Source organism: Esox lucius, chromosome 16 (genome assembly GCF_011004845.1).
Source record: "Esox lucius isolate fEsoLuc1 chromosome 16, fEsoLuc1.pri, whole genome shotgun sequence".
Lineage (NCBI taxonomy): Eukaryota > Metazoa > Chordata > Actinopteri > Esociformes > Esocidae > Esox > Esox lucius.
Window position 1 is genome coordinate 34,044,302 of NC_047584.1, and position 25,150 is coordinate 34,069,451.

At 44.1% G+C, this 25,150-nt stretch overlaps 2 protein-coding genes across 4 annotated transcripts; both read left to right on the forward strand.

Moving 5' to 3' along the window:
• The first annotated feature begins 336 nt into the window (after nt 1-336).
• Nucleotides 337-3,032, forward strand: jagn1a (jagunal homolog 1a). The gene is made up of 3 exons (XM_010866438.3): nt 337-480; nt 1,246-1,343; nt 1,586-3,032. Exons 2-3 carry the CDS (start codon nt 1,255-1,257, stop codon nt 2,046-2,048), a joined length of 552 nt encoding a protein of 183 aa, XP_010864740.1. The 5' UTR covers nt 337-480; nt 1,246-1,254; the 3' UTR covers nt 2,049-3,032.
• Nucleotides 3,033-3,395: 363 nt separating this feature from the next.
• tfg (trafficking from ER to golgi regulator) lies at nt 3,396-24,834 on the forward strand. Of its 3 annotated transcripts, none has more exons than XM_010866436.5 (8): nt 3,396-3,553; nt 5,487-5,700; nt 6,158-6,241; nt 13,858-14,004; nt 14,377-14,547; nt 14,631-14,777; nt 23,331-23,429; nt 23,627-24,834. In XM_010866436.5, the coding sequence occupies exons 2-8, from the start codon at nt 5,517-5,519 to the stop codon at nt 24,022-24,024; spliced, it is 1,230 nt and encodes a 409-aa protein (XP_010864738.1). In that variant the 5' UTR covers nt 3,396-3,553; nt 5,487-5,516; the 3' UTR covers nt 24,025-24,834. The 3 variants fall into 3 exon arrangements, with proteins under 3 accessions (XP_010864738.1, XP_019910596.1, XP_012993407.1); XM_020055037.3 differs by having other exon boundaries at nt 23,630-24,834; XM_013137953.4 differs by lacking the exon at nt 14,631-14,777.
• The last annotated feature ends 316 nt before the right edge of the window (nt 24,835-25,150 follow it).

Here is a 25,150-nt window from a genome sequence, read left to right on the forward strand (position 1 = left end):
TATACACTATGCTGACAAAGACAGTTACTGTAACTCGACTACAAATAAAACGTATGCTGTCTCCTATACTCGAGACAAAGGTGAATAACTTGAATAATGTAAATAGCAGTCATAGTCTGTTGTATCACATCAACAGTGGCGTTAAAAATGTATGTTGATATAGTTTCAATCCATTTTTTATTGTATTTGTTGGTGAGGAGACGTTTTCTTGTTTTTCAGAATAACTCAAAATATTTTTCCTTGATAGCAAAATGATACAGACAAAATAATTAATGGACCAGTCGAATGGTCTCCGAGAGGCTGCAATGAAAAGGATGCTGCTTTGTGATGTTCCGCGCTTGCGCACAAAGGATGTTTCGCTTTTCATTTCATCACCCGGCTTGAATTGTGCAGAGCTAGCCTCGATTGATTTCGGTATAAAAGATACTTTAGTTTAGTAATTAGCTAGTTGGTTCATTCTGCGTCACTAAGTAATACACGGTAAGAATCTTTCATTCATTATTGTGAATGAAAGACCATTTTCAGTAGGCTAGCCTGTTAGCTGCTAACTACCTCATGCCTATGTTTTAGCATTTAAATATTAGCAGATGAACAACAATGGATAAATGGAATTACAGCTATAACGTGCTCTGGGTGGCCTACTTCGCAATTGGATTATCCAGTTTAAATGCCCTGCTGTTGTTTGTGCTAAATTGAAAGCATTCCCTTTTGTCAGTGACTTCGACCACAGCTAGCAGCTATTCCTATCTAATTTTAAGTTGCGAAATGTCCCATATAGCCTTACAAAGTCGTTAATTGTAGTAGTTTCTGAACTTGTTAGGGCTCGGCAAAAATATTTTTCTCGTCAACAAAGACTACAATTTCTATGGACTTCACTTTGAATATTTTCCTCGATATCTGCAAAAAAAATGGTTAATGGTTTTCCCAGGAAAAATACTACGATAAACAGATTCTCAACCAGAAATTCCAAGATGCCTTGTGCGGCATGCGAGTTCATGTTTATATTGTAATATCTACAAAGGCACATCAGTGTTGTTAATCTGCATTAATCAATTCTCGTTGTCATGGGTGAAATTAGGGATATGCTTATTACAGAGCTGACTTTGGCGAAGTTAAAATAAAAAACACATACCTTAGATGGATTGGACAAACTTGAACTACATAGAATCTTTTCAGATTTTACCCAACCAATGAACTCCCAGTCCGGTATTACTAATAACTGCTTGTGGTGTTTGGGGGTCCCAGGTTGTTACTATGACGTGTCGTGTGGGTCCTCGAGCTGCAGGAACTGATGGAAGTGACTTCAAACACAGGGAAAAGGTGGCCCCACAATACCAGATGAGGTAATCCTGCTTTCTGTCTGCCAATAAATAGGTTGTTCTGGCTGCATTTACTGTTTTGTGCTGACCTGTTTGGTTCAGGCAGTGTATAATTAAAACACCAGTTGGCGTTAACTGGGATTCCCTTTCACCGTTCATACATTTGTGATAATAAAGCTAAGAGCTCTGGAAGCCAATATGGTTTATAATGACCTGATCCTCTCAGCTGATTCAACCTGCTCCTCCTTCTTCTTCCCTGTCACCAGTGCGTCGCTAAAGTCTAAGATCCGGAAGCTGAACTTGGTCCACCTGCTGCTTTGGCTTCTGGTAGTGGCCCAGGTGACCGTCAACAAACTCAACCTGGTGCCTAGCAACACAGTGGCCGAGCCCTACAGGTGGGAGTACCCCTACCTCATCAGCCTATTCCCGCTGGTCACCGGCAGCCTGTCGCTTCCCAAGAACAACATCAGCTACCTGGTGATCTCCATGATCAGTTCGGGCCTGTTCTCCATCGCACCACTTTTCTACGGCATCATGGAGATGCTAGGCGAAGCTCAGCAGCTGTACCGCCACGGCAAGGCCTACCGCATCCTGTTTGGGTGGGCCGCAGTCACCGTCATGTATCTGGTGGTGCTGGCAGCACTGCACGTGCACGCCTGGCAGATCTACTACAGCAAGAAGTTGCTGGACGCCTGGTTCAACTCAACGCAGGAGAAGAAGAAGAAGTGATCGGGATGAATTGTGGGACTGATGTGGAAAAACCGCTTAGGTTTTCTGTCTTTAGGGTGCAAATATAATTACTCAGTTATTTATTCAATATAATCACTGTCTTGTCTTTCCGTGTAGTCTGGGGGAAGTAAATTTCATTCTGAAGACATTCAGGCATGTTCATTGTCTTTGACACGTTATTCATGTCATTATAACATGTAACTACACACATGAATGGGGCTCATGGTTTTGTCATGAGAATCAACCTATACCAAATAAGGAATGTGGTCTTAGTCTAAGAGTCAACATTTGTATGTTGTTTTCATTGGAGACCTGGGTTCAAAACCCTCCCGAAACACAACACACACACACATTCCAATACCCTAGGTCCATGCTGTTAATTATTTCCTTTCCACGTCATCTGTCTTCTGTCAGGGCTAAGCATGAATGTTGTCTTGGGTTTGTCACTTCCTTTTTTTGTTCTCATACAAACTTACCTCATAATCTCAGATCCTAGATCCAGAAGGATCTAGTCTGAGCTGAGCCAGTTAACTAGCTGTTAGCATTAGCAACTCTATACTTTGTTAACCTGGCTCTAGAGAATGAATGAGAGCCTGCAGCTCCCCCTGAAACCACAATGTTTACTGGCACAGCTGAAGGATTTAAGTAGCTCTGTATGAACCAAGCCTTTGTGTGTGAGACTGCAGCGTGACCAGAGGATATTAACAGACTTTTTGTTTCTCAACCGAGAAGGAATGAGGGCCAAATAAGTTTTCCATGATTTCAGTAAATGGACATTTAGTAATTAATATGTATTCTAGAAAGCACTGGAAGGCATGCACACCAGTACTGTCCAAGACTCAGAGACATTGGGTGATGTTTTCTAATCTGAACATTTTGAAGCATCTCTTCACCAAGTTGGCTTGAGGGGTTACACTATCTAGTTTGCTTAACCTTTCATGTAACGTTTTCATGTTTTTGCCTGTAATAAAAAATCTATTGTAAGCTTTGGGTGTTATGTCAATGTAGCAGTGCCTTAAGTGAAATTGTCTTCACTGTTCAAGGATTCAAGGTTTATTTGTCAAATGCACCGAGCCATACAGCGTCATCCTGCACAAAGACGTTCTTGTGACATGGCACCTGACAACTACGTAGTGAGAGTTAAGGAGAATATATAAGCAAAAATATAGCCTGATAAATAAAATAATAAAATAAAGCAACAATATACATTGTTGCAGACCTTGATATATGCTTGCTTTATTGCAGTTAAATACTTCGCATAATAACCTGTGTCAATTCAACCTTAAAAAAGGCTTGAAGACATCCAAAACTCGAAAGAACCTGATTCAATGCGACTGCGCGCTCTGCTCTATGCCACGTACAGAGCTGTGCGGGATACGTCAAGCGGTCAACTTCCTGATGTTCAGCTGGGATTCTGGTTTTGCCAGTCCGGGTAACACTTTTTGTCTGACACGGTCCTGCTTAAACCACCGACATCACAGCGGGATCAAGTCGTCTAGTTACAGGTGGGATACATGTTCCTGTCAATGTTTATATTCTTAAATATTAACATTGACATCATGAACTGCATGATCAGTGCTAGCTAGTTAGCATGCTATTAGTTATAGCTAACATTGCTTGCGAATGTTAGACACATTTCGGTTTTGTTGTATTTTAAAGCGACGTTTCTTCGATAGTAGAACCACATTTAAATTGACGACATTATAATATGAGTGGTATTACATCTTTATTATGAATTAAGTTAGTGGCCATGCAACCCTTAACGCCGGCAAGAAGAATGATAAGGTAAAGCTGGGGACAATATTTAGCAGGAAGTCAACGTTGTAACCATGAAAGGGGTTTTGAATTAATCTGTATTTGGCATGGTTGTACATCCTGTCAGTGACACAGGAAAATGGCCTAGTTACTAGCTAGCTATGTTTATGACACCTTTTTTTGATTGCCAGTCGCATTTTACACAGTACGTAACAAGCTTAGCTAAATAGCCAGCACATCTGATTTCGAGTCCGCTAACAAACTATTGAAATCATAACAAGCTAAAATGAGTTGTCAGATTATCAAACAAGTTGGTTAGCTAGCTCGGTATACTATCTGTCAGGAATCACTGCCAAGAAGACAACAGATTGCAAATCTGAACCTCGCCCTATGATTATTTTACATACACGCCTTATATCGAGTATAACCAGGTGTCCTAACAAGTTATTATACTATAGCTAGTTAGTTAAGTAGAGTTTTTGATTACCTTAGCTAACCTTGTTTGTCATTGCTGTAATTAATGTAGGTACTGTAGCTAGCTCGTTTGCGAGCAGCCAACAAGTTGTTGCAGTTAATATAATCGACCCTATTGTAACATTTAATAATATGCCTGGCTAGTTGCGGACTGGACAGAAAATAGCTTTTTCATTATCTCAGTTTTTATGAGTTTCATTTTTTTCTGATGACATCAGCCAGTAATGTGTTATGATCACATCATCTCAACACATTACCTTCAATTAATACAGGACTAAACATGTAGGCCAAAGTCTCTCTGGGGAGATGACCTAAAACCGGATTGCCAGCTCAGCCTGTGATATGTGTATGAACCTTAGACTTTGGAAGCAGCGTGGAACTGTATACTATATTATAGTGACGCTGTGTCATAGAGGGCACTGATTGTTGCCCAGCTGGTGCACTCTGTGTCATAGAGGGCACTGATTGATGCCCAGCTGGTGCACTCTGTGTCATAGAGGGCACTGATCGTTGCCCAGCTGGTGCACATTCTATATCACACAAGGTTAAAGGGAATGATTACTTGTTTCCTCCAGGGTCCATTTTGTCTTTGCCTCTGTATGGCCTGGCTGTTTTTTCATACTCTGTGACAGTGCATTTGTTCCCATAGATATCCAGTCATTAACCCAACACTAAATAGCAACATCCTTCACTCTGGACACAGAGACAACAATTGTATCCATGATTTGATCTTCCTTTGGGGAAGTAGATAAAAGCTTTATTTCTAAAATCTCTAACCATTATTTTAAAAACCTCTGATTTGTAGTCTGGGGGTGTCAAACTTATTTTGCCATGGGAGCTGCTTTTAGCTGTCAGTCTGAAGGGTTTGCCCTTAAAATGGGTGGATGTTCTCTTCTGTTTATAGTTTTGGGGATTGTTGATTCTCCCTGACTGGCTTTTTAGGTGTTTGGACACCAATGAAAAACTGTTTATTTATTACAAACTTTCAAATCATTTTTAATTATGTTAAAGTGTATTGACTGGACATGGACTGTACACATTTAAAAAAAAAAAGCATCTTGACCCTTTGGCTCGTTCCTTAATGGTAATATGGCAAACAGACAAGTTTCTCATTATCAAATCTTCTTGAAGCTTCTCCCATAGTCCACACTATTGGGTGGTGATAATTCCTCCATACTGAATGTGTTCCATCTCCGTCATGGTCTCTAGTGGTGGGAGCACTATTGGACAGACGACACCATGAATGGACAGCTGGACCTGAGCGGCAAGCTGATCATCAAGGCCCAGCTGGGTGATGACATCAGACGCATCCCCATCCACAACGAGGACATCACCTATGACGAGTTGGTGCTGATGATGCAACGTGTCTTTCGGGGCAAGCTGCAGAGCAACGACGAGGTCACCATCAAATACAAAGATGAGGGTGAGCTGATGTTATCTGCCTCGGCCTGGGTACCAGCCTGTAAACTATTGGAACATTAGCCTGGGTACCAGCCTGTAAACTATTGGAACATTAGCCTTGGTACCAGCCTGTAAACTATTGGAACATTAGCCTGGGTACCAGCCTGTAAACTATTGGAACATTAGCCTTGGTACCAGCCTGTAAACTATTGTATCATTAGCTTGGGTATCAGCCTGTAAAGTGAGTGAACATTAGCCTGGATACCAGTCTATAAAGTAATGGAACATTAGCCTGGATACCAGTCTGTAAAGTAGAAGAACATAAGCCTGGATACCAGTCTGTGGAACATTAGTCTTGTTTAGTATGACAGGCGTGGCAAGAAGTGGAATGCATTTGAACATACCAATACCCTGACTAATCGAATGTGACATGATCTTGTTTTCGGTTCTGAATGATGTTCTCTGTTCTTTTTCTGCAGATGATGACCTCATTACTATTTTTGACAGCTCTGACCTCTCCTTTGCGATCCAGTGCAGCAGGATACTGAAGCTCACTCTGTTCGGTAAGATAAAACATGTAGGAAGTGGAGTTGAGTGTGTTCAGGGACCCTGCGAGACAATACTTATGGCCCTTTTCCAATGCATGGTACTAGCTCGACTCTACTCACCTTGACTCTACTCACTTTGTGAGCTTTTTCACCGCTAAGTACCAGCTCACCTTGACTCTGCCCACCTTGGCTCTGCTCGCCTCGCCTTTTCTGCTTTTTCACTTGCCAAAATACTTCTGATTGGACAAGAGTGACTCAAAGCATTCAGCAAAGCAAAACAAGCTGTTCTGCTGTTAGCCGTCCAGTGTCAGAGAATGGTTTTATGAGACGAGAACAGCGCGTCTTTGCGGGTCCCAGGAGTCCTTGCATTGAAATGGGTTCTTAAAAATGGGTAATTTTAAGCAATTGTATTTTCCCCAAACTCCTCTCAGTTTGGACCTACGCACTGGTGTTGAAATCAACTCGTTATCCCCGTGAGACCCACAAGACACACTGTTTTTGTAACCTACAAAAAGACCTTGTCTTTTTCCTCTGGGTTTTTCTATAGGCTAACTGGCATACATTGCACTGGTCAACGTACTCATGTCAAGCCAAACAGAAGCAGCCTACCAAGCTTTCCAACAATTTTAAAAAGTTACTGCTCACGTGTGCTTTTCTTGCTACTACCAGTATAAATGCTGCCTTGTGTACAGTAGGCTACTACCAGTATAAACGCTGCCTTGTGTACAGTAGGCTACTACCAGTATAAATGCTGCCTTGTGTACAGTAGGCTACTACCAGTATAAACGCTGACTTGTGTACAGTAGGCTACTACCAGTATAAACACTGCCTTGTGTACAGTAGGCTACTACCAGTATAAACGCTGCCTTGTGTACAGTAGGCTACTACCAGTATAAACGCTGCCTTGTGTACAGTAGGCTACTACCAGTATAAACGCTGACTTGTGTACAGTAGGCTACTACCAGTATAAACACTGCCTTGTGTACAGTAGGCTACTACCAGTATAAACGCTGCCTTGTGTACAGTAGGCTACTACCAGTATAAACGCTGCCTTGTGTACAGTAGGCTACTACCAGTATAAACGCTGCCTTGTGTACAGTAGGCTACTACCAGTATAAAAGCTGCTTTGTGTACAGTAGGCTACTACCAGTATAAACGCTGCTTTGTGTACAGTAGGCTACTACCAGTATAAAGCTGCCTTGTGTACAGTAGGCTACTACCAGTATAAACGCTGCCTTGTGTACAGTAGGCTACTACCAGTATAAAAGCTGCCTTGTGTACAGTAGGCTACTACCAGTATAAACGCTGCCTTGTGTACAGTAGGCTACTACCAGTATAAACGCTGACTTGTGTACAGTAGGCTACTACCAGTATAAACACTGCCTTGTGTACAGTAGGCTACTACCAGTATAAACGCTGCCTTGTGTACAGTAGGCTACTACCAGTATAAACGCTGCCTTGTGTACAGTAGGCTACTACCAGTATAAACGCTGCCTTGTGTACAGTAGGCTACTACCAGTATAAACGCTGCCTTGTGTACAGTAGGCTACTACCAGTATAAACGCTGCCTTGTGTACAGTAGGCTACTACCAGTATAAACGCTGCCTTGTGTACAGTAGGCTACTACCAGTATAAAGCTGCCTTGTGTACAGTAGGTTACTACCAGTATAAACACTGCCTTGTGTACAGTAGGCTACTACCAGTATAAAAGCTGCCTTGTGTACAGTAGGCTACTACCAGTATAAACACTGCTTTGTGTACAGTAGGCTACTACCAGTATAAACACTGCCTTGTGTACAGTAGGCTACTACCAGTATAAACGCTGCCTTGTGTACAGTAGGCTACTACCAGTATAAACGCTGCCTTGTGTACAGTAGGCTACTACCAGTATAAACGCTGCCTTGTGTACAGTAGGCTACTACCAGTATAAACGCTGCCTTGTGTACAGTAGGCTACTACCAGTATAAACGCTGCCTTGTGTACAGTAGGCTACTACCAGTATAAACACTGCCTTGTGTACAGTAGGCTACTACCAGTATAAAAGCTGCTTTGTGTACAGTAGGCTACTACCAGTATAAACACTGCCTTGTGTACAGTAGGCTACTACCAGTATAAAGCTGCCTTGTGTACAGTAGGCTACTACCAGTATAAACACTGCCTTGTGTACAGTAGGCTACTACCAGTATAAACACTGCTTTGTGTACAGTAGGCTACTACCAGTATAAACGCTGCCTTGTGTACAGTAGGCTACTACCAGTATAAACGCTGCCTTGTGTACAGTAGGCTACTACCAGTATAAACGCTGCCTTGTGTACAGTAGGCTACTACCAGTATAAACACTGCCTTGTGTACAGTAGGCTACTCTTGAGTCAGTCGGCGTGGTATTATAGCCAGAAATAAATGAGGCTATTATATATACCTTTTAATGGAGATTGAGGGGTTATGTAGGTTGTTTAACATGTGTTTAAATGTTGGGTGTATACACTTAAATGAAACAACATTGCAGTTATGGCGTCTTTTATGCTGCAGGGCGATCATTCTATTCTACTTCTTCACAGTTTTTCAACCAGGGTCTCTGACCATGTTATCCAGGTGTAATTTACTTTTGATTTGCTACTTTGCGTTCGAAGCTTGTCAGTTTAAAGTTGTCTTTTGGTTGGTATCGGGTGTAGTTGTAGGATATCCTCCACTGTTGGTCACGTTGACGGTGATGTCACAGCAGGTTTCCTGTGATGTCACTGTGGGCGGGTACAGGGTCCTATCTGCCGTGGAAACGAGGCGAGGCGTAGAGCCGAGTCAAGTCGGTACATAGTGGTGAGTAGTGTTGAGTAGTGGTGAGTAGTGTTGAGCCGGTCCCATGCAGTGGAAAAGCACCATTAGATGAACGCTGTCATATTATAATGTATTAGGTCTGGGCGATTCATCAAAGTATCGTTCCTCGTGCCGTTTAGTGTAGATGGACATCATGGTTCCACTGGTGCTTTACCCCGGCACCCAGGCTACATCGGTGGTTGATGCTAATGTTGGTTCTAGACCTTCCTGTTTCCACTATACATTTGGTACCAAGGACTTGAGGAGGGGCTCGGGCGGGGGGGGAGGGGTAAACTATCAACATGATTTGGTTTTCCGATTACAAAAAATAAAACGTGCTATTTTTCTGGTAGTGAAATAAACAATAACGCCATGCTCCGTTTGTTTAAAAAACAACGTTTGAACTTGAGTAATAAAACTAATTTCTTCCTCAAACTCCTGCGACCGGCTCCTTCTACTTCTCCACCTACACTCATGACACTACAACTGTAAACCAGTGTGTTCATTATTTAGCGATCTACCTTTTAATAGAAGGATTTGGGAGAATTCTGAGGTAATGTGTTGTTCTGCAGGCTACGTTTCAGTACCCGTTCCTCTATTCAGTCAATGGCGTCAGACCGTTTTCGATCATTTCAACTCTTTTCGTTGTGAGTCGTTGCTTCCCTGTTGATTTATTTTCCTTATTTTGTCAGGGATCTGTTTGTTATTTTGGATGAAAACCATTACGAGAAGCCTAAAGACTCAGCAAATGATAGTTTGCACATTGTTATTCGAATAGCACAACATGCAGCGTTTTCGCAGCACATAACGAGGCAGGCTAGTTTATTTCTATAACACAATTCATACATAGAAGCAATTCAATGTGCTTTACACTGGAAATGAAAATAGAGCAACCCGCAAAGCCCACTCTAAGTCCTAAAGTCTGGGGCTTGGCACCAAGTGAGAGCCGGGCCACACAGCCCTGGCCTAGTGCCCGACTGGTGCCACACAGCCCTGGCCTAGTGCCCGACTGGTGCCACACAGCCCTGGCCTAGTGCCCGACTGGTGCCACACAGCCCTGGCCTAGTGCCCGACTGGTGCCACACAGCCCTGGCCTAGTGCCCGACTGGTGCCACACAGCCCTGGCCTAGTGCCCGACTGGTGCTACACAGCCCTGGCCTAGTGCCCGACTGGTGCCACACAGCCCTGGCCTAGTGCCCGACTGGTGCCAGCCCGTGTCAATGAAAACAACAGAAAAAAAATATTTAGGGTCAAACATCGGTGTTTGGCACCAGTGGAAAGGAGGCATCGGTGTGGGTGTGGCAGCTGGTCCCCCAGACAACGCTGTCTGATCCGCTCATTGGCAGAATGACGTCTGCAGGTCCATATGTAACAACCTTAACCTGTTGTATCTGCTGAAATGCTCTTGCTGGTTGGTCTATTCCAGTGACCTCTCCAGTAGTTTTATAAATACACCACCGTACCACTGGAGGGCACTGTGGTCTCATATTTACACCCTGAACCATTACAACTTTTGTCTCGTGTGGATCGACCCAGAGTCACAGTCCAAAATTGTGGCCCTTCACGTGTCCTTCAGGGGCCTGCCCAGGGGGTTGGCTGTTTAACAAATTGTCTTCTGCAAAGGATGCCGACTGGGTTCTGTCAAGCGGAGACACACCGAATACGGACATACTGGTTTAGTCCTCATCAGGAGGCCTTCTACTGCCAGTCACAGTCCTGCCCTGTCTGTGCGCCTTTCTGTCTGTCTGTGCGCCTTTCTGTCTGTCTGTCTGTCTGTGCGCCTTTCTGTCTGTCTGTACGCATGTCTGTCTGTCTGCCTGCGTGTGCGCCTGTCTGCCTGCGTGTGCGCCTGTCTGCCTGCGTGTGCGTGCGTATTGTTGTACCATGGCCATGTGTTATGGATATGCATTTGTTTATATGCAGAAAAAAGACACACACACACACACACACACACACACACACACACACAAACCTCTGCAATGCTGCCCCTTGATGTCATTTCCTGTGCTCTGCTTCCAATTACACTGCAATAAAGTGCCCTTGAACTGGCCCTGCTAGTATTGGTGATGGAGCAGAAGAGAATAAAGACAACATGAAGGTTATTAAAGTCAAATGCAACTCAAACTCTGTATTTTAATAGAGCGGGCCGTAGCTTCGGCATGTCCAGTGACTGTGACCTCACATGGAACCAGTATTCCCAGACACGTGTCGCGATTAGCAGCACGCGAGGGGAGGACTCTGCTCTCTGTGTTTTGTCCCGGCTCCTCTCTTCTGAAAAAGAGCTGTTTAACTAATAACAGAGAACCTACACACTCCCATGACCTGGATAAATGTTTCTCCTCTAACCTGTTGCCAAGGTCATTGTAGGGTTTAACCTGTGAACACACAGGGCTGAAGTATGTTGGGTTCCCATGTAGGTTGTTCTCCGTAGCTGAACATCACAGCCTGTAAATCATAATTCCCCTGAATAAACCTGCTGTTCTCCTCCTAGCTTGTTTGGTTTAGTATGATCTGAGCCGAAAGGCCCTACAGCCTGTTAACCCACAGGATCAGAATAATCACGTGAGTCTCCGTACAGAGGTTAGGATTCAGCTGTTCTAGTGACCAGTCACTGTCTTCTATGACTCTGGGTCTGGGAGAGATCCCCTGTCAAAATAACCCAAGAGCTGTGTCTACTGATTTACCTTTTCTGTGAGAACCAGGACCAGAGAGCCAAGTCCAAATGATCCAATTACGCCATCTCCCCTTATTGTTTTTATTTTTACGAATAAACCAGGTGAATATGTTGCTAGTGGAGTCTTCCTACAGAATATGGGTGGCCATTGTCAGTTGTGGGAAATCTAAACAACTAAGCTTGGTGCCATCATTAAGACCCCTTTATTCTTAATACAAAATAAAATGTTGTTTTCAGATTCTTATAAGAAATATTTCACTTTCACATGGTCATTCATTAAATGTCTGTCATATTAAATGTGTTGTTAAAGAGACCTAGAACACATCATTACTGCCTTTTTTGTTTACAAAGGCGAACTTTCATGTTTAAGTATAGGAACTCTGCTCACGATCGATTCATTCATGAAGGATCTCTACAGGTAAATCCACATTTAGTTTTAAAACCCCACATTACTGGAATCCATTGAAGACCGCATTGCATTGTGGTTTCTGGTACCACTCCAGCAATTTGAGATGAGCCTTGTGAAGGAATGAAAAACATTTCTGGGGGACTGTGGTGTTTAAACCTCCTGTGTTTTACTTTTGCTTGCTGTATCCGCTACTGGGTTTTTTTCACCAGACCCATTTGTAAAATAGACCAGCGTCTCAGTTAGGGATGGATGATAGACCATGTCAGTGCTAATCCACCAGTGTCTCAATTAGGGATGGATGATAGACCATGTCAGTGCTAATCCACCAGCGTCTCAATTAGGGATGGATGATAGACCATGTCAGTGCTAATCCAAGCCATGGAAAAAAACTCGAGATTATGAAACGGTGGAGAAATTCCATAATGGGGATAATGGTAAATCCATAATGGGGATAATGGTAAATCCATAATGGGGATAATGGTAAATCTATAATGGGCATAATGGTAAATCCATAAAGGTTCTGCCAGCCACTGAAGTTTCCCTGACTGCTTGTTTTATTTTACAAGTGAGGCACATCTCATCTCATGTTGTACTACGCCACTAAACATCCTCTGCAATGTAACGTCAATTATGCCAAGAAGAATATTTTCAAAATACAATAAAAATCTAAATGAAATTCCTAAATATCATCATCAGTTAGGTTTGTAGTGTAATGATACTTATTATTCTTTACTACAGTACCTGTCTAACCTGCACACTTAGGAGCCTATAAAAAAAAGCTTCTGATCACGTTTTCACTTCCCGCTGCATGCAAATACCTGTCCATTCCATGGAAAATAAGCAAACAAACCAATGTTATTTATCCTTGAAGACATGCAGCTACAAGAGATGCATGCAGAAAAATTCTAGAAAATATGAATAGAATATACATTATACATCTCTTTCAATTTTCAAATTATAATTCTGTTTATATTATAGGCTAATTGTTAACGCTTTCTTACTGAAAGTGACAAGAGAAGATAAATGGAATATAATTTGCGTGGGCCTAAATAACACTGTCTGTATGATCTGCACAATACACAATGCACACGACATAACGGGGAGCTGTTATAAAGCCTTAATGCACACGACATAACGGGGAGCTGTTATAAAGCCTTAATGCACACGACATAACGGGGAGCTGTTATAAAGCGTTAATGCACACGACATAACGGGGAGCTGTTATAAAGCGTTAATGCACACGACATAACGGGGAGCTGTTATAAAGCGTTAATGCACACGAGGGGAATCCACCCACAGGTCAGTCTATTTTCAGCCCTGATCCTCAGATGAGTGACTTGAAAAAGCTCTTTCCAATCACCAAATTGTTCCTGACTACTTGTTTTATTTAACTGGTGGAGCGCATATCTTACTAAATGCCACTAAACGTCCTCTGCAATGTTTTCCCGAAACCCCTTTGCAGTTCCAGTTATTGAGATTAGGCTGGAGCCAATTAGAGTTTTGTGGAGTCCTTCCCTGGTGTCTAAGCTGCATTAGACGGTTCTGCTGTAGTAATGTTGGAGACACAGATGTCCCAGTAAACCAGCTGGCCTGCGGCAGGTTGTTATTCTGCTTGGCTTTCACCTAATGAGTCCGGTTTTATGCAGGTGGTCTGGTGGAGGTGCCCCCACCTTCTCTGTTTGACCATGTAATATTTACGAGTGTTGGTGTAACTCTGTCTCCCTCTGTCTTCCACAGTCAATGGTCAGCCGAGACCTCTGGAGTCCACCCAGGTCAAGTACCTTCGTAGGGAGCTCATTGAGCTCCGAAACAAAGTCAACAGTCTCCTGGACAGTCTGGAACCCCGATCAGAACCAGGCCTGGCTGCCTCAGCACCCGACAGTGGTACACACACACACACACACACACACACACACACACATTAGCGTTGCATTAGCGTTGTTAGCTATCTGGTGTGTGGTGGAGTGAAACGGTGTGTTAAAGTGTTTTTACAAGGTGTTTCCTTTGGTGGATTTATGCCCTCTAACCTGCGATTAATGATACCATTACACCAATCAAATGTAAGACCTCATTTTGCTGTTGTTTTATGGTTGAATGATAGTCGTTAATATAAATATTCTTTATTAACTTTCTCTGCCTCAAACTGATTTCTCAATTATGGCTGTTTGGTTGATTGTTTAGCATCTGTGCGTTTGTTTTGGTTAGATGTTTATTGGGTTGTTGACACTTTTCTCTGTCCTCTCGCCACTCCTCCAGACTCTGTTGATGCGCGTGAGGGGAGACACTTGACCTCTGACACTGGGATGAAGCCGGCCCCGGTTCCGGTCAGCGCGGCCAGCATGTCTGCCTTTGACCCCCTGAAGAACCAGGACGAGGTCAGCAAGAACGTCATCTCTGCCTTCGGCCTGAGTGAGGACCAGGTCCCAGGTGAGGTCCTCATTGTTTGGCTATGTGTGCGTGTGTCTCTGGTCAGGCCCCCCACCCTCACTCTGCCCTGTGCTTCTCTTCAGCCCCCCCCGGTGCTTCAGCTGAGGAGCGGTCAGGCACTCCAGACAGCATTGCTTCATCCTCGTCTGCACCCCCCCAACCTGGAGTGCCCCCCCAGCCACAGGCTCCCTACGCAGGTGTCCAGCAGGGACCACCCGCGACCATGGACGGTTAGGAACACACACACACACACACACACACACACAAGCAGTGTGAAAATCAGCCACACACAACACACTGTAGGTCTGAGTGGATTGAGGAAAGTGTGTGTGGTTGTATTTGTTCAGAAAGGCAGTCCAGCACCTATTGTGTTAGTAAATACAGCGGCTGTAATAGCTGTTTATGGCCCTAGAAACACACCATAACCATAAAGTGTTTAACTTCGGTGTAATAGCTGTTAATGACCAGAGAGGTGGAGTTATCAGTGTGGGTGGTTTAGCGGGGCCCCCTCCTAAAAATACATTCCTTTTGAGTGCACGTGGGCACATTGCCTCTGTTGTTTTTCCTGTCAGGAACCTTGTCGTTCCCAGGGGCCGAACGTTGTCTTGTCGCTCCCAGGGTGCCGAACGTTGTCTTGTCGCTCCCAGGGTGCCGAACGTTGTCTTGTCGTTCCCAGGGTGCCGAACGTTGTCTTGTCGCTCCCAGGGTGCCGAACGTTGTCTTGTCGCTCCCAGGGTGCCGAACGTTGTCTTGTCGCTCCCAGGGTGCCGAACGTTGTCTTGTCGTTCCCAGGGTGCCGAACGTTGTCTTGTCGCTCCCAGGGTACCGAACGTTGTCTTGTCGTTCCCAGGGTGCCGAACGTTGTCTTGTCGTTCCCAGGGTGCCGAACGTTGTCTTGTCGTTCCCAGGGTGCCGAACGTTGTCTTGTCGTTCCCAGGGTGCCGAACGTTGTCTTGTCGTTCCCAGGGTGCCGAACGTTGTCTTGTCGCTCCCAGGGTGCCGAACGTTGTCTTGTCGTTCCCAGGGTGCCGAACGTTGTCTTGTCGTTTCCAGGGTGCCGAACGTTGTCTTGTCGTTCCCAGGGTGCCGAACGTTGTCTTGTCGTTCCCAGGGGCCGAACGTTGTCTTGTCGTTTCCAGGGGCCGAACGTTGTCTTGTCGTTCCCAGGGGCCGAACGTTGTCTTGTCGTTTCCAGGGGCCGAACGTTGTCTTGTCGTTCCCAGGGGCCGAGCCTTGCCATTCCCTAAATTAGCTGGTCATTAACAGCCAAACTGCATCAGACTGTTTAGCTCCAGTTGATTTATCCCACCAAACCACTGTTCCGGTACCTTGCCAATGCAGTGTTTTTCTGTTTTCACCACAATCAGATTGATGAGTGAGTCAGTGTCACAGAGGTTTAGTGATGGTTTTCACTGCCTGGGCCGGGCGACAACCACAAAACAGGATGAGTAAACGGCTTCTTGTGTTAGTAGTTTGTTTTGTGCTGTTTGAAAGGAAATGGGCTTTCCCTTGCAAAAAATCCCGACTAACATTCCTCCAACTCGTAGGATGTTTTACACCACAGCCTTGCCTGGCTCGTTCTCCAGTTGCAGTACATTATAAGCCTTATCGCCATGTGGATGTCCCAGCTCTAACGGGTTTTCTTTATCTTACCAATGAATGTTCTCCTGACCGGAGGACCTGGTCCGTAGAGTTAATTAACAGTGTTTTCATTATTTTGGCCTCAGGTTAAGTCAGCCAGACAACTCTCCCCCTGCTATCTCCTCCATAAACATCCTGTGGTTCTTTGGAAAGGAGATAACAGCGGTCTGTGGTCCGGCGAAAGGACCGATGAATGAACCAGGGGTCTGTCCAGACCTTTGGTGGAGGAATAAGAAACAAAATTCATAACTGTGGGTCTGAGCCGCTCTGGGGTTGTTTTTGGGGAAATGTTTTTTCTGTCTTAATCTTCTGTTCTGGATCGGTACTTCCCTAAGCTTCTCTGGGACAGAACATACTGGGTACTCCCATAATAGTGATGTTCTAGACTGGAACATACTGGGTACTCTCATAATAATGATGTTCTAGACTGGAACATACTGGGTATTCCCATAATAAAGATGTTCTAGACTGGAACATACTGGGTACTCCCATGAGTGATGTTCTAGGCCAGAACGTACTGGGTATTCCCATATTAGTGATGTTCTAGACTGGAACGTCTTGGGTATTCCCATAATAAGGTTGTTCTGAAAGTTTAACTGACTAACCAGATCACGAGATGTGTAGTCCTCGTGAATGTTTAGAATCTCATTATACGATATAGAATAGGTATGGGACAGATGGCGTACTTGCATTTAACTTGTTCTGTATTGGAGGTGGTAGTTGTGTTTTTTTAACTTTTCTGCCTTTCATTGCCTCATCCAATTCTGGAGGCATGTGCGTTCACACCCTGAAACCCCTATAACCTGCCAGTGGACAACCACACATTAGTGTCTAAACCGTACCGGTACCTCCAAACCACACCTGGAACATAGAGTGTGGTTCCACTCAGTCACGGTTGGACAGTGTTCCCCAGACCAGCTCTGTGGTTTGGCTGGTTCATAGTCCTGGCTCCTCGAAGGGGTTATGCTTGAGATGCGCAGAGCCAAGACGAGTTACACAATCGTTATTGCTCAGGGCTTTCACTGTTCATCGATTGCCTGTATATTCCAGATGCTTCCATTTTGCGGCGGTCACTGGTGTGTCTATAAATGACTGCATTTGTCCAACAGTCACAGACGATGTCTGGGTTGGTTTGTGAGCCAGCTGACTTCAGATGTTACATCCTGACACGGCCAGACGTCTTCTGGACTTTCTCATTAGTTCATCCTTTCCTCCCGCTTCCCTTCCCTCATACCGGACCTCCTCTTCCAGGGAAGAAGGTCTGTGTGCTTCAGCCGGTAGCTCAAGGACAGGGCTTTTACCGGAACAATTAAGAGAGAGGTCATGCAGCCATACTGTTATAACTGTTCATTATGTGGTCTGTATAAAAGGAAGGGAAACAACATTTGAATATGAACTGGAATCAGGCCTATATGTAGAACTTTTGGTAGAGCATGCATTTTAGTGGGGGAAATTATTGTCACTGGCAAACAGAATGATTCGGAGGTCTTGGAACATCAACATTTATATAGTATTCACTTCAAGCACATGAGCTTGGTATGCACAAAACCATGGAATACATTGCCTAAAATGATAATATACTACCTACGCACACACAACTGATATTGCAGTGAAAGTCAGCTACGAACCATAAAAGTGCAGATGAGGGGCATGATTTATTCTTGTTAGAGCATGTGCTTAAACCGCTTCACATTCATTCAACACTTGTGAAACAGAGAGAGAAGGCAGGACATGGTCTTTTCCTAGTGTTGATGTCTCTCTGTACCCAAGCATACATTTAAAACTCTTACAACATTCTATAATTACATTTCTCTAAATCTGGAACCCCCACCAGTGAACAGTGGGCTAACATTTTTCATGGGGAGGGACCACATTTTAGGTTTGTGGGTAAGTTGAGTTCCCACGAGTGACAGAATTCTAAGCCAATCTTCTGGCGTTTTGGTTTTCTCTGTCGGCTTTTCAACCACATAAAATACAGGGAGGCATTTTGAAGCTGCCTTTCTCAAAGAAAACTTACCAAAAACTTATAATACAAAGGAGAAGACGCCCATCATGTTGCTTTTATTCACTCAAGCAAAATAATAAAATTAGTTTACCATTTTTGACTAACCAATAATTAGAATAGTAATTGCCCAGAGTCATGCAATACTGCTGGCTGCTTGCTCTAAATAGAACACAAATACACCGTTAACCATCGCCCTGCCCTTCAGTCTGATCTCCGAGACATACAAATGCTATCCACTACATCATGTCACTCTAGAGAAACAAATTAAGTGCCTCATTACCAGCATTCTGATCCCTGGGGTGTGGTGCATCAACAACCATGAACACTTCCCCAGAAAGTCAACTGGGACCCATTTGGTGTGCTCCGGGACCCATTTGGTGTGCTCCGGGACCCATTTGGTGTGCTCCGGGACCCATTTGGTGTGCTCTGGGGTTAGATGACCAGATAGCTCCCTCATCTCTGCCAACATGTTTTCTTTGAGTTTGCAGGTAAACGGCACTAATGAGATTCATAAGATTTACTGTCTGTCTCTGTCATATATCACACACTGTAGCCTAGTGGTCAGAGGACTGTTTAGTGTGTGCGAGAGACCAACAGAGTTCAAACACACCTGTTCACTCAGCTTCGACTGTGTCCTGCAAAGATTTTTTGGAAACGTCCCTTAAAGTACTGTGGAACTAAAGCCAAACAATATCATTCCAGAGAATTATTTTTCCAACTCTGTTCAGTGTTTTGCTTGTGGGAATGTGCAGCCGTTCTCTATAGAGCCCCAGTGATTTCTCTGTCTGTGGGGACTTGTATCAACTGAGCAGAGATCAGAGATGAAGTCCTCTAGCCAATTAGGCTTGACGGCCCCCCAGCCCCTCCCACCTCCATCACAGGTCCTGACACACATGATTGATAACAGACTACAACACAGCCAACCAACACACACACACTCAGTCATTCTCTCTGTAGCACGATGGACCCACATCACCAGGGCATTATTTCCTTCTGGGTGTACAGGGGAAGTCCCCAGTAACTGATATTATTTCTTATTTCTTGCTGCATAATTTGGATAAAATATTGAATCTCAGTTTCTTTTGGCCAAATATTCCAATAAATATTATGAATGGTGGTTCTTAACCACATGGGTATAAACACCTGTCTGAAATGTTGTATTACTCATTGGCGTGAAGCCATTTGCTACGTTTCAGCTGTTGCCAGTGGTTTGGCAAAATTGTCAACCCTCCAGTCATGTTTATCCCATTTCAAGTCTGTCTGCAGACATGGACCCTGAAGCTGAAACTTTTCATAGTCAGGTTTTTGTGTTTGTGGGACAATATACCTGTGCAACTCGCTAGCTGGAAACCGACGTCTTCGTTAGCAGGTTTCGTGTGAGCTGTATGACAACGGATCACGCATGTCCTTCGGCTAGCATGATGTCTTTTTCTAATCACAGATGTTGGGATGTTGCACATGGCAATATTGCAGTACTGATCATAATTGGATTGTTTGTGTGTTATCAGTAGTGTCATTAATATTATATTTCATTTATCTGTTTTATTTGTACTTTTTTTATAATAATAGTTGTTTTTTTCCTTACATGAGCTATTTGCTACAGATTGACATTGCTTGATTGTCATAATATTACTGCCTTAAATCTGTGCTACATAGTGAATTTCATAGACAAAAAAAATCATGGAGACTCCTAGAGGATGAATGTGGTAATTTTTCTGTGAGAACGGCTCTTCCATCACTGTGATGACGGTGGTGATTCGCCGGTATGTGAGAATGGCTCTTCCATCTCTGTGGAATCCCACAGGGCTCTGTTGTGTTCCTCTATTCAAGAGTGGAAAATCAACACTCTCCTTTTACTGGCATATTAAAAAGCAGCGAAGCGTCAACCAGCCTTCCCTCATTATCCCTTCATTCTTTGTGTTTTTAATATGTCCTTGCCCTACTTTGCAGGCCAGGGGCTATGGGAGTGCCATGCTGGCCTTGTAAACATTTTTACACATGCTGGCTAACTCCATGTTTGTATAACATACTGAGACTCACTGGAAAACTTAGTTGACCGATGACTTTGTGTTTTGCTGAACATGCAAGGATGAATGGATATCACCAAGCATATGTTAATCAAATTCAACCTAAACAGAGGCAACCATCTAGTAGCATAATGCCTGGGTGCAGCTATCCTAAACTTTATTTTACGAGGCCATTGAAGCTTGGCAATCGAGTGTGTTTGTGTGTGTGTGTGTATGTGGGTGTGTGTATGTGGGTGTGTGTGTGTGTGTGTGTGTGTGTGTGTGTGTGTGTGTGTGTGTGCATGTGCGCGCGTGTGTGTGTGTGTGTGTGTGTGTGTGTGTGTGTGTGTGTGTGTGTGTGTGTGTGTGTGTGTGTGTGTGTTTGTTCGTTCTTGTGCGTGTGCATGTCGCTACGATTTCAGAACCAAATTTCACCTAAAGGTCATGACATTAAAGAACAAATGTCAATACTTCCTTCTAGTCCTGACTTTATAGTATATGTTTGTTTTGGGATAAGGTTAGGTATTTCTGTTAGGTGGGGTATTTCTGTTCAAGCTGAAGTATGTAAGTTTTTTTTATTTTTTATTAACACATCGCTGTTCTTTTAATCTGGATTGTGGATGAAATCCTACCATATCAGATGGTCCCAGGCCCACATCTGGAAAACCTCTGTGTACCATGTACTGCTGCTAAGGTGAAAACTGGTTGGCTCGCACAGTGGCGAGAACGATTTTCCTAGAACAGGAAGTGATGCGTTTAACGTTTCAAACAAAGTGCTGAGGCTGAAAAAGATATGCATCTACACTTATTCAATCAAATTTCAATCAAATGTATTTATAAAGCCCTTTTTACAACAGCAGTTGTCACAAAGTGCTTTACAGAGACACCCGGCCTTAAACCCCAAGGAGCAAACAACAGTATTGTTGAATTTCAGTGGCTAGGAAAAACTCCCTAAGAAGGTCGAATTTTAGGAAGAAACCTAGAGAGGACCCAGGCTCAGAGGGTTGACCAGTCCTCTTCTGGCTGTGCAGGGTGAGATATTAAGAGTCCATTTGGAATAATAAATACATTTCTCTGGGCTAAATCCAGAGTAAAACTGGAGGAGACTGAAAAAAAAAGTTAGTAGTGCATTCCTCATATCCCCCAGCACAATAATATAGCAGCGTAACACCTTGGAACTGAGACGGGGGGGTCCAGTGACACTGTGGCCCTACCCGGGGGAGGCCCCAGACAGGGCCCAACAGGCAGGAAATCAATCCACCCACATTGCCAGGCATCAACCAAAGGGACACCCACCAACCGCAACCCCCCTTATTTTGTGGATCATGCAACAAGAGACACTAGCCAATTTTATAAAAAAATGGACGTTGGAAATGTAACGGTACCTAAAAAAAATACAGTTTAGGTCAACAGAAAGCAAGCCAGATTTTGTCTGTTTGTTCATTCATTTTATATAATTTATTCCTATTTAAGGTTCCATCCAAGGATATTTTTTATTCACTGGAACTCATCGATAGATTTGTTGGATTTAATGCAGTCTGTAACATAACTCTGTTACGATAAGTCTATATTTGGTGTAGTTTCATTTGGAAAGTATAGTTTTAAGGGACTGCGTATAAAAAAATACCTGGTTTGTTCTTATGGCCAGAAAACATAGACATAAAAACTTTAGCTAATGTAAAGCAATTCATACATATCTCTGCGCTAATTCATGGGAGACAATGACAATGTTTATAGTTTACATTTGCAACTGTAATTAAGGCAAAACCTTGTTACAATTATTTGAAATGAATCACTTGTTATAACATACTAAAGACTTAACAGGCCTGTGTGTTATTTGCTGCTGTTATGGCATTTCTGAATCTGAACGTCTCCAGAGTGAAAGTATATCTAGCCTAATTGTTTATGCTAAAACTATAGAGGTTGTTAACTAGATTTACATTTTAGATTAACATTACAATTTACATGAATTTTTTTCATTTAGTACCAGTCTTTTTGGCACAAGTGGGTGGGGTCTACAATTCGACGACAAAAGCTCAGGATTTATCTAAAATTAATTATACTAAATGTATGCTGTTAGGTTCTGTATATTTATGATCCATGAGCAAAATTAATGCAACCGGTAGTCAGGGGAGAGTCCAAGATGCTGATCTTCTTTAGGTCTTACATGTTTTCCAATAATTACAAAGTAAACACAGTCTTTTATGCCAATACATATATTAGGCGGTCAATGATTGTAGCCAACTATTATCCTCCAATCAGAAAGATTTATCCTACATGGTACGCTTGTATGGTATGTTCCAACCTCCCCTATGGTCCATGGGTCTATCGATAGAATCTATGACAGTCATATGGACAGTTCCTAGCAGGAGGTGTGGACAGGGTGTGTGGGCCTATCAGTAATGGCCACCACATCTTATCTATTGTCCGTTGTTCAGCATTAGTCTGCACATTGTAAGTTTCTCTTGCCCATTTCTTCTCAATGTCAACTCACCTGGTCAGCTTAAGGCATATTTTTTTATATGAGCTGATTAAAGTGAATAGATAATGTGTGTGGCTTTAAGCTTGAACTGACATCACAGCAGCAACAGGCAAGATTTCTTGGAAAATAATGCGGAAACACTTCCTGTTCTTGAAAGTTACGTGCTCTACCTTTGTTAGGTATCTCTATTAGGGTTAGGTATCTCTGTTAGGTTAGGTTATGCATTTCCATTTAGGCCTGCCTGTTAGGTTTAGGCATGCCTGTTATTGAGGTTAAAGTTTCGGGACATTGGTTTGTGTTGCATCTGTTATGTACATATCTGTGGGTTGTATGTGGGGTTGGTTTTATGTGGACACTTATGTTTTGGTTTTATTTTCAGACGTGTGTGCGTGCGCATGCGCGTGCGTTTGTGCGTGTGTCGGAGAGAGCAAGGCAGCAGAATTGTTTATACTGGAGCTGTTTTGCTGACTGTAATGTTCCCCCGAGAGTCGTGTCTGGGCAGCGTTTTTTTTGTTATGCTAGTTGTGAGGGCAGTTTGCACTAAAAACCCATCCTGTCTTATTCCAGACGTGTGTGTGTGCGTGCGTGCGTGCGTGTGCGTGCATGCGTCTTCTCTTGTGGTCATCCTGATGTTTCCATGTCTCTCCAGGTCAGATGTATATGCAGTACCAGGCTCCAGGTGGCTACCCATCCCAGCCGGCCCCCCAGCAACAACCACCCCCACAGCAGTACAGTGTTCAGTACCCTGGTGAGGTTAACTAACGCCTACGGTCCTTGCTCAGCCTCCCCATGCTGAAGCTCCAGAACCTCAGAGAAGCTGGGGTGTCTGTCAGCACTGCTAGGATTTCTTACCCCCACTTTGATATGCTGCTTGTATTGTGGTTTGGTCTGACACCTTCCTTGTCTGTCTCTCTCTGTCTCTCCCTCTGTCTGTCTGTCTCTCAGCAGGATACACCCCCCAACCTGGGGCCCCTCAGCCACAACAGCAGCAGCAGTTCCAGAACTACCCTGCCCCTACCTCCCAGGCCCCAGCTCCAGGTCAGGCCCAGGGCCCCAGCTTCCAGGGAAGCCAGCAGCAGGCACCCCAACCCCAGGGTACCCAGCCGTACCCCCCAGGGGCCTTCCCTCCCCAAAACTATACCTCCCAGGCCAGCCAGCCAGCCAACTACAGCCTGCCCCCTGCCTCCCAGCCTCAACCTGGCCAGGCCTACCAGCCCCGCCCTGGGTACACCCCTCCCCCTGGCAGCAATGTCACCCCGCCTCCAGGGGCATCCAACCCATACGCCCGCAACCGCCCCCCCTTCAGCTCGGGTTATGCCCAGCCTGGTCCGGGGTACCGGTAAAGGATGGGTAGCTGAATGTCACCCTGCCTGTCCTGGGTCTGTTTGACCTGGCTTCAGGAAACCATCCTCTGAGCCAGTCAGATATTGAAGAGCCCAAATCAAGCAACACCCCCCAGTGTAATCCTCTGTGTTGTTGTCTCCACCCCTCACCACACAAACCCCTCCCACTGTTATGACCCTGTAATAGAAAGTCCAACGTACCCTGTTGTTCTTCTCTACCTTCATGTCTGTCATGTGAACGGGTCTTTTGGCACGCATCCCCAGGGGACCCAAACAGGCTGCAGGATGCTGTTGTTCTTCTTATTGCTTTCCTCATACTTTGTCTGGCTAGTCTGAAGTGTAAATGCACAAGACTGTCTGTAAACCCTGGTTGACAGAGACCACACTGATTTGTGTTGCATTTTTAACTCATAATTTTAGGATATTGTTTACAGAAGTGGGTCTACAGATGCATCTAGAGGAGACTCGTAAAATAAAGTGTCAGCCCTTGTCTTTTTTTTCCTTCATCCTTTCGTTTTCTTCGTCGCCATGTTGGTATTAGAACATGTCATGGAATCTGCCCCTCAGTGAAAAACACTAACAGCACATTGAATTATGTGAGGTGTAGTTTTGACCTCCCAGAGGAATCCTTTAATGTTGAGCCTCTGATCACCTGTCATTTGTTGCTATTGCGCTCCCCTTTCATCTCTTTTCGCCTCACTTGTTTGTACTAATATACCAATCAGAAATTCCACCTTGAAATGACTTCTTAGTTGTTTCTGAATAAACTATAACATTTTCTCTGCAACCTAATAAAGATTTTGAAACCCATCTTGGTGTGTTTGTTTGGATTCTGTCTCACACTGTGGTTTCTGAGTTCACAGCCTCATGTTTAGCTTGGCGTAGAGGCTCTTCCCTGTCCCACCCGGGTGGATCTGGAAAAGAGAGGTAATGCTGGTGTTGCTATTTGTTTTTCTAACCGGGCGTTGTGGTTGGCTGGGATGTGTGGCAAGGGAGTGAGTGGTTGGTCCCTCAGCTCATTCTGTCTTCAGTCAGAACTAATGGCTGAAAGACTTAAACAGGGCATGTGTTGGAGAAGATTTAGTGTGTCCGCTTGCTAATGCTATGACCATATGAACAGCACACA

Excerpts from the sequence above, each read along its gene's own strand:
- jagn1a (XM_010866438.3), top strand. The coding sequence starts at position 1,255 with ATGACGTGTCGTGTGGGTCCTCGAGCTGCAGGAACTGATGGAAGTGAC. Across the intron at positions 1,344-1,585 it reads GCCCCACAATACCAGATGAG|TGCGTCGCTAAAGTCTAAGA; the intron begins GTAATCCTGCTT and ends CCCTGTCACCAG.
- tfg (XM_010866436.5), top strand. The coding sequence starts at position 5,517 with ATGAATGGACAGCTGGACCTGAGCGGCAAGCTGATCATCAAGGCCCAG. Across the intron at positions 14,548-14,630 it reads GAGTGAGGACCAGGTCCCAG|CCCCCCCCGGTGCTTCAGCT; the intron begins GTGAGGTCCTCA and ends GCTTCTCTTCAG. Across the intron at positions 14,778-23,330 it reads ACCACCCGCGACCATGGACG|GTCAGATGTATATGCAGTAC; the intron begins GTTAGGAACACA and ends ATGTCTCTCCAG.